This window comes from Argopecten irradians, chromosome 3 (assembly GCF_041381155.1).
Source record: "Argopecten irradians isolate NY chromosome 3, Ai_NY, whole genome shotgun sequence".
Classification (NCBI taxonomy): Eukaryota; Metazoa; Mollusca; class Bivalvia; order Pectinida; family Pectinidae; genus Argopecten; species Argopecten irradians.
The window spans coordinates 5,788,240-5,798,264 of NC_091136.1; the positions used below are offsets into that span (position 1 = coordinate 5,788,240).

Consider the following 10,025-nt stretch of genomic DNA (forward strand, 5'->3'; position numbering starts at 1 on the left):
GTAGCATCCTTAATAAGTACGTAGGACACTCAGGCGGTCGTGGTGAATCAAGGTTATATAAATTACATATAACTACACATATAAGGTATTATTCCCCACATCTTATAACCATTACACCAACAATTTTATAAGAACATATACTAAAGATACATATTTATCATCTTAGTGATATATGAACACTACTTCATCGTATAGGCTCCCATCGGCACTGTAGTGTTGCGTGGTATCTCGCAATTGATCACTTTCTGATCAATCCGTCGATGACCTCGGACACCCTGTTTTCTAATTAGTCAGATGGATGTATTATCACTGGGATGCGTGCGGATTAGATAACAAAACACCTTTAATCTCTCTACACAATACTCTGACATTTATAAGCCATCCTGTTATAACGAACAAACGAATAGCCGTCAGTGTCTAGCATCCAACTGTATCGGCTTCCGATAAAGCCGATTTTTGTTCAGTCTCCATTAAAGGAAATTCTACAGAATCTGTGAACTTCTATTGTGTTATTCTTAGACGCTTTCTTAATACACACAAGTATCACAATTTTGTTGGTGGTTTCATAGAAAATTTTCAGATACCAAAATAATATAACATAGTAGATTTTCGTTAAAGTTAAAGGGAAAAAAATACGCAAATAATTTCCCATCCTCGATATTCCAGGGGTTACTATCACTATCGAAACACTAAAGGCAATGCAGGAGAAAAACTCTGACCAATCACACAGGCCTACAATATCTTCCTTCCTTAAACTATTATGAAGAGAACTTCAAATCCATAAAGTAGTGAACTGTTATTCGATTCTCTTAATGTACATTTAGTTTACCAAGGGCCCAAACTATCTGTCTCATCTGTTGTCACATATAGTGAGAACCCTTAGTTTTACATTGTTTACGGGTAAATATAACGACGGTAATAGTAACAGTTGGAATATCGTGGATGGGTAGTTTTCCAAACCCAGTTGTGTTTATAAATTCCGCAATTGGTCCCTTTCGGAGAGTTGAAAACCGTATTTTTCCTTTTTCGTGTACTTTGTACAAAGTACAAAATTGTAAAGGAAAAAAGTAAATACACTGAAAGGGAATTATTTACATCGTTAGTTCATTCAACGATAATATCATTTTTCCTTAGAATATTTTAATATACAATTTAGTTGAAGTTTTGGTAGTTTGTTGCTCACGTCATGGATATTTCAATGCGTACGTATATATATAATATCAAAGAAACACAATTTAACAAAGCATGACAATTTATTGACTCGTGCTCAATCCGGGCCTCGAACTCACGATCTACGGCTGCAACGCTACAACATATTATATACAAATCTCAAACGACCACATAGGAGTTACAGCACACTTATTGACTTTCTGTTTTACTGTCATGAATCATGTCCATGCGATAACAAAATGTCCTAGAGGTTCTTATTGATATTGTAAATTTTACTTTAAATCATCTATGGTACTTATATTTTCATTTATACATGAAAGCTGTTATTGTTGTTTAGAAGTTACATTACTTCCAGATACGATAATTTTCGCACTTGAATAAAGCGATAGTGTTTTTTTTTTATTTCTACACTTATCACTATCGGGAATCACGTGACCACGACAAAAAATCAAAAATCGAGCATGCCCTACGACCGAGATCCGATATTAAACTGTATCGCATTTGTTTTAACCAAGCATGGTTGGGAGTTACTTTATTTGTGGTAGACTAAAACTTTGCTGATTAAAAATGCTATATAAAGTCAAACATGATCTCGTCTCTCCATTTTTGACCCCCCCCCCAACCTGCCCACTTCTTTCACATGGCGTTCCAGACTGCAATGCCAGAAATTCTAATACACCTCATTCAATTGCTCCAAAAATCAACATATCGCCAATAGTTCTCTCCAAAATTGGAAAAATCCCTCTGAACACAGTAGAGATAAACTCTTGCATCTTTTTCCCCAACACGGTTTCAAATCGAAACTCCCCATATCTACTTGGGCATGACGAATTGAAAATGGGCCTCAGTGCACTCAACACACATTGTTTTCTTACATGCATAATTAATACTGCAATTTAAATATTGCCTTAAGCTTATATATATACATAGTGATGTACGACATACAATACACATTGTATACACACATTTAATGCATGTTAGTCTATTTAAGCCCCTTATATACTACGTCTCGGATTTGACCTAATTTCGTGCAACATGACAGTATCTTAGTATTTCGACCTCATATGATAAAGTGTGAATTGTCAAAAGGTCAAAGATCGTCCAATGCCCTCATTATCGGAAGACACACAGTGTTTTCTTCATTTACAGGTATCAAACATAACGTGGACATCGGGGAGATGGCACAAACCAAGAAGTATCCACCAGGTAAACTTAGTAGTGTAGAATTCTTAGGCCTAACTCACCAGTGTGTAGCAAATAGCGTATCAATAGTGTCCAATAAAAGAGTGAATGGATACTGTAGTATCACAATATTAGTTACACATGTACAAAATGTAATATTTGATGGGCTACTGTAGCAGTGGTTTTCGGAGCATAACTACACTGTCCTGCAAAAGTTTTATTATACATAAAATACAGAAATATGTAAACTTTGTTATTACAAGCATCAGTATATATTATTTATCCACGTGTTTGTCTTGTTATGATAAGTCATCAATTGAAATTTCTAGAGATAAATTATCAGCATATTTTAACATCTGTAACAGACTTTTTGAGGGAAGTGTATGCTCTGGGACCTGTATAGACAGGCTACCAGATATCATTATAGTAATTGATAACATTTTTTCAGAAGGATTATAATACTAGATTAACTCCCTCCCCCCTAGTTTGAATTTAAAGCCAAATTTTAGTGATTTGTTTTAACATTCTGGAGGCTGGTGACCAGCCTGGTGCTTATGGTATTAACCTAAACTGTATCCAACAGACCATCTGTACCTAAACCCCCTCTTTTCTGGTCAAGCAGAGATATATAGCATTTAGGTTCGGCAAATTGTCATTCTGTATCTAAATGCCCTTACTTATTGTGTGTAATGCCTTTCAGAACTAAAATCTTAGGTCTAGTACAGATCTAGTTTAGATACAGTTCTGGGTATGGGGGGGATGTAAGGGGAACATATAAAGTTCTAGTTAAGAGGAAGTTGGAAGGCGAGATTGGAAATGGTATGTTGAGATTTTAGCTGAGAAGAATAGTTTAGGTTCGGATTATAAAGTTTGTATAGTGATACCCGCTAAAAGGAAATGCTGAAGTGAATAGAAATGAGAATAGTGGAAGGTATTTGTGACCTCTTTCAAGTTTCATCATTTGTTTTATAAAATAACGTTTACTCTTTCAACTTTCACCATTATTATCAAATAATCTTTACCTCTTTCAACTTTCCCCATTACAATAACTATACATTTTACCCGTTTACCATGCGGGTATTATGGTATCCCTGATTGCAATTGGCTTTAATGTGACGTGACGCTACCCAAATACGTACACTTATTGAAGATAATTGTAAAAAATTTCTAACGTGTGCTTGAATTCATATTTTTCTTTTAACATTCCATAAGTAGATGCCTTCAGTTTTAATGTCAGGATTTGCTTACTTGTCAGCAGTGCATAAATTGATAAAAAGAGAGCTTTAAAACATCCCTGGTACAGCCTTGTTTCAGCAGGTTTGAGTAACCAAAATGGTACACCTCATACATTTGATTTGATTAATCGTCTAGTCATGATAAAAAAAAAATTTGAATTCATTTAAGGAATGTTCAAACATTTTCATTTTTCAGTTTATTTAAGTCACATATCTGTCCAAAATATCCCATTCGGCAGTTGTTTTCATTGTTTTAAAATATTTGGTGTTTCCCGGATTTTATTTCCATGTGTATATAGAGATAATAAGCAACAAGAAATACTTATAAAGTATTGCATTCTTTTGAGGGCACTATAGATATGATCTCATAGTGTTGTCGATGGATGACATAGTACTCGAGCCGGAGGCGAGGGTACTTTGCCATCACAAGGCAACAATATGAGACCATAGTGCCCTCAAAAGAAGACAATAATGTTTTTAGTACATAACGAATTAAAAAAAATGATAGGATAAACAATTTTGTACGATCACCAATAACAATTTATCTAAACGAGTGTGGCCACGTCTGACGTTTAGAAATGTCATGGTCGGAGGCGTCTACATACATTTTTCCAGGCAGAAATCTTTGTAAATACTCACTTCACATTTCGTTGCCTGCTCAGTTCAATTTGCTGTTTTGTTCTTTTGTAAATTCGTCAGCATTCAAGTTTCCAAACCGTGACATTTATGTTTTGCAAGATGTCGTCCGCACACAGCTTGTTTGCCAAAGAACAGCGCAGATAGCGACAGTGACTTCAATTTCGTCAATATAACGTTGTATCAAAAAGCGCGCCAAACCAAAGTCCCGCGGGAAACCTTAGTCCCGGGACTATGGCTAAATACTGCCCAGGGACCGAGCCAATGAAAACGCGAGAAAAAGTCACGTTATTTACTAATATGACATATGAAAAATGTCACAGTTACTATTAAGCACCTTAGTTTTTGTTCAGGGTAGTTATTGTCAGTTTGTAAACTGAAAATTCTGATTCATATATATTAAAGATGTACCAATTAGGGTAGCGTCATTCTAGTTAATATTGTTTTAACTAATATGTGTATTTTGAGTCAAAAAGATTATTTTTCTGTACAGCACAGTACGATGAGTCCGAGTTGACGGTGATCACTACCCACACTGGAGATCAGAGGAAGGTGTTACGTCACGATGGCCTTGACCTTGATGTGAACTTTATCAGTTCTGGCTTTACTCCTGACGTCAGGGAAAACCTGAAGAAGATGAGGGTGATGGAGTGCCGTGACGATGATGTATTTATTTGTGCAGCCATGAAAGCAGGTAAACTTGTTGTAAATGTACAGCGACCAAAACGGTCGTCAGTAATACACCGAGACGAGAAGCCGAGAAGCTAAACTTTATGCAATAAAATAGATAAATGCTAAAAGCAAAAATTAAGTAAATTTCATCACCGTATTTTGATTTTGAATTGTTCATATATCACGCAATGGATTGTTATTTTTTTTTAATTCAAAGTATTTCGATATTACAAACATAAGTTTTACTTTACCCTAACTGGGACCCAGCTTCATGAACATTAGTTTAAATTCCACACAGGAAAGCTTTACAGATTTTAAGGAAGGACCTTAATTTTATCCCTAAAATTTTGTAATGTTTTCCTAAGGGTAATTCTAAGTAAAGGAATGTTCGTGAAACTGGGCCCTCAAGTCGCCATTTCAATCTTTATAATGAAGATTTATATACGGCAGATATCCTCAGCGATAAGTATTGCTTACTAGTGCCATTTCATCACAAACCAAGCAAACACACACGAACTGAATTCGACTTGGAGTGTATTTATTTGTATACAAAATGTAATATTTTACTGTTTCCATAGGAACCCACTGGGTGTGGGAAATAACATCCATGTTACTGAAGGGAAAGGCGGAATACGAACACGTTGCCAAGGAGACAAGAATGCTTGAATTTCATTGGCCGGAGGAGTTTGACAATCTACCATCACCAAGAGCGCTTAATACACATTTTTATCTGCGACATCTACCGGAACAGTTACAAAATGGCTCCAAGGGACGAATTATTTTCATCCAGAGAAATCCAAAAGATATTGCTGTGTCGAATTTTCATCACAGAAAAAGTATGACCGTTAACCCGATCAAGTATTCATTCAGCGACTTTTTACGGATTTACCTTGAATATGGTAAGGATAATCATAGGTATGGGTTTTTTCATATAATATGCACTTTATTGTCATTTTAAGTTGAAAGTTGTTGGTGTAAAAAAACAAGTAAATGAAACCAATGGTAAAGTAATTGTATCATGTATCTAGTTCCCTTCTGTATGTACATATTCATTTGAACATTTTTTTATTGGTTAGAATTTTTAATGAACATTTTGTTTTGCTATTGTTGCTTCTATGACGAAATGTTTTGTTTTACTCCAGGTTTTACGGTCGACTGGTTCGAATACACAAAAGACTGGAACAAAATATTAAAGAATAACAAAAATTTACAAATTCATCTGATGTATTATGAGGATATCATAAAGGTACTATAACTGATAGCATGTCATTTTTGTTAAACTTTCTAGTTTATTTTTCATCTCTGACAAGAGCTTTTCCATTGAATATTTTATTTCACTATTTATATTTTCCGTTGTTATTCACTAAATTCAGAATTCACTTTTTAAAGTCCTGATTCAAATAGTTTTAAGATGCAGTTCTGAACATTGATTCATTTTCAACCAAATATATCAATGTTCTATTTTTTTGTGTGTTGATGTTGTTTTTGTACCAAGAATTAAAGGTTCTAATAATGCATCAAAGGTATATATGCCTTATCAATAAGATGAAATGGCCTTACACAGACTTATTCAAACGTTTGTAGGACCCGATCGGAGAGACCAGACGCTTGGCTGACTTCCTCAAGGTCAGCTATGATGAGCAACTGATCAAAGATGTTAGCATCAACTGTAATTTCAAAAATCTGAAGAAGGCAAACAAAGAGGTCAAGGCCGCTAATACTGGAAATCCAAATCCTAATATGGACGATTTTCAAAATATGTACAGGAAAGGTAAGCCTTCAATATTGGGGATATCTCCTTTGTATTCAAAGGCTTACTTATTCATCCCTGTAGACACATTTGAAGTCTTCTAATTCAAAGCCTGGAAGAGTTCATTTAGAATTTTCAGGGGTCAATGTGTTAATGAATTGCTACAAAAATAAAGAATCATCTTAAAGATGTTCCATAGCCGACAGACCATATACGATATTCATTATTTGAAGAATAACTGATGTTATTGTGTCCAATTAACACAAAAATGCATTTAGAATTTTTTTTTTTTATTTTTGTACATGCGCAATCAGTACCTCATGTTCCATATATAGTGCAATGGACTTTTTTCAGGACAGATTTTTTTTTTTTTTTTTTTTTTATTTTTATCTTGAATTAAGATATGAAACTCAAACTTTTCCAATGGTAGTTATTGGTATAAAGTAAGTAACTTTTGTAATCGAAGAAAAATACTTTTTCGTCTGCTCATGTTTTTGATAGAGAAAAAAACATTCGTCAGCGGTGGAACATCATTGATATATAAATTAGAAGATACCTGATTTCTTTAAAATTGCATTTGCTATTTCATAGACAATGCGATGAGGGAACAGCTGAATGGGAATCAATATAATTCTACCAGAGAAACGCTGGAAGTAGTATTGATAGGTCTGTATTTCCACAGGGACCTGGCACGAAAATTTTAACCAATAGTATACATATATATATATTATAGTATCAAGGGTATGAACTCGGCGGTCGAGAAAAACGGACCTATTTTTTTATAACCGTGATTATTTTAAAAAATGGGTCCTATACGACATTGACGGATATCTTACCTTAAAGAGAAATAATTTATCTTTCCATTGAGTGCTTGAGGAACAAAATTGGCCAAGTATTGACGAAGTTATGGCTTGATGAATCGGGAAATTTACGAAAAATATGCTAGGTAGACATTTCCCTGTCCGGTCGAAATGTCGTCTCGGCTCTAATGGGTACCTCAAAAACCAAGCCAAAATCACAAAATCTACGCTTGTGGTGGTAAACAGTACCCATAACTGTGTTCATCCACAATTTCCTTTGGAGGTGTCATGACCCGTACTTTGTAGAAACTCCATTTAAACATCGTGTAGCTCACTTACTTTAACCGTCACCGCCATGTTCATTTTTCTCTCGGAACGCTTCTCGACTTTACATATCGTGACTACATTATGCAAATTATGTTATGTTGTGCTGATGTGTAAACTCGAAAAGCGTTCCGAAGAACAAATGAACATGGCGGTGACGGTTAAAGTAAGTGAGCTACACGATGTTTAAATGGAGTTTCTACAAAGTACGGGTTATGACATCTCCAACGGAGATTGTAGATGAACACAATTATGGGTACTGTTTACCACCACAAGCGTAGATTTTGTGATTTTGGCTTGGTTTTTGAGGTACCCATTAGAGCCGAGACGACATTTCGACCGGACAGGGAAATGTCTACCTAGCATATTTTTCTTAAATTTCCCAATTCATAAAGTCATAACTTCGTCAATACTTGGCCAATTTTGTTCATCAAGCACTCAATGGAAAGATAAATTATTTCTCTTTAAGGTAATATATCCGTCAATATTGTATAGAACCCATTTTTTTTAAAATAATCACGGTTTTAAAAAAATAGGTCCGTTTTTCTCGATCGCCGAGTTCATACCCTTGATACTATAATATATATATATATATGTATACTGTTAGTTTAAAAAAATCGTGCCAGGTCCCTGTGGTATTGATAGGTCTGTATTTCCCACATAACGTATCATAGACAGTGGTAAAATAGCATCACAGTGTAGGCCTAGCTATTGATAGGGCGAGGACTACTAAAGTAATAACGAACTCCATCAGGTTTCCCAGTACTAAATTTAAGTAGTCTTCATATTCCAAACAATGTACTTGTAGGTGAAGTGGGAGACTGGAAGAACTGGTTCACTGTGGCGGACAATGAAAAGTTTGATGCTGTGATGGCGGAGCGCATGGAAGGGCTCGACTTCGAATATACATACAGCTTAAGTTGATTAACGCTATGATATTAACTATTGTCTTTTCCATAATTCTTGCCATGAACGATGGTATGTGACTTTTGAAATAAACGTGATAAATTGTCACAATCTCATGATTTTTAATTTTTAATGAATCATTATCATCGAATATGCAGTGTTATAAACATTACGATCATACTTCTTTCTTAAATCTGATTTAAACTGCTGAATATTAGTATTCAATTCAATTCAAAATATTTTATTGAGCATCAAAAGCATTGGATAACAGGCAGTGCCTTTATTGATCCTTTCCCGAGAATTAGTATTATACATGTATATGTACAATGTATAGGCCTAGCCTGTCATCGTGTATATTGACTAGATACCACATATCTCAATACGTTAAACAATGAATTAATTGCACTTTCTCGTGATTTCGGTGTCAAAGTCAACTCATCCACCCCTGAAGATGCATTTATACTTTTTGAAATCTTTATAATTAATTTTTGTTTGTTTTCATACTATATCCGACTTTCTGATTGGCAGATCCTTTTTCTTCATATACTATGAAGAAAATATCCGAGAATTTCGCGAAAACCCGACGTTATCATGACGTCACAATAGAGACGTAGACGTTGCGTATTGATTTATAAAAATAATCCATTGGAAAATCAATGGAATAGTACGCTAAAACGTATTTTATATTATCAAGTAGTCTGAAAAATTAATTATAAGCACTGATAAAAAATAGTTACATCAATGGTTAATTAAATCATGAGATAACGGCATAATGACGTCTCAAAATGAATTTGGATATTGAAGAGATTACCTTTACACCCTCCGCAACGAAATTAGGCGGTATACTGGAATCAGCTTGTCTGTCTATCCGTCCGTAGAAAATTTTGTCCGGATAATTCCTCTTAAAGTACTGGACCGATCTCAATGAAACTTGGTAGTATTGTAGGGGACCATGTGCAGATATACATGGTTTTTGTTTGTCGAAATTTCGGTTGCCATGGTAAGCAAATCACTACACAAAGGCTTATTTTGTCCGGACAACTCCTCTTGCACTACTGGATTGTTTTTCAATAAAATGTTTGGGACCATGTGTAGACATGTATGCAGTGTGTTTAGTTCCCATGGTAACCAGGTCACTATACACAGGTTTCAAAATTTGTCTGGACACTTCACCTAAACTACTGGATCAATTTCAATGAAACTGAAGCAGACAATGTCAGGTTGTGCATGCAGGTTTTCGTTTTGCGAAATTTTGGTTACCATGGTAACATGGTAACCAGATCACTATACACAAGTTTCAAAATTTGTCCGAACACCTCCACCTAAACTTCTGGGTCGATTTCAATGAAA

At 35.0% G+C, this 10,025-nt stretch overlaps 2 protein-coding genes across 2 annotated transcripts in view; one reads left to right on the forward strand and one right to left on the reverse strand.

The window, feature by feature from the left end:
- The window catches only part of LOC138317395 (small ribosomal subunit protein eS19), a 332,587-nt gene that overhangs the window by 270,620 nt on the left and 51,942 nt on the right, over positions 1–10,025 (reverse strand). The gene's annotated exons all lie outside the window — the stretch shown is intronic.
- On the forward strand, positions 2,169–8,780 carry LOC138319879 (sulfotransferase 1B1-like). The gene is made up of 6 exons (XM_069263002.1): positions 2,169–2,376; positions 4,717–4,917; positions 5,474–5,794; positions 6,038–6,141; positions 6,480–6,666; positions 8,578–8,780. The coding sequence occupies exons 1-6, from the start codon at positions 2,235–2,237 to the stop codon at positions 8,691–8,693; spliced, it is 1,071 nt and encodes a 356-aa protein (XP_069119103.1). The 5' UTR covers positions 2,169–2,234; the 3' UTR covers positions 8,694–8,780.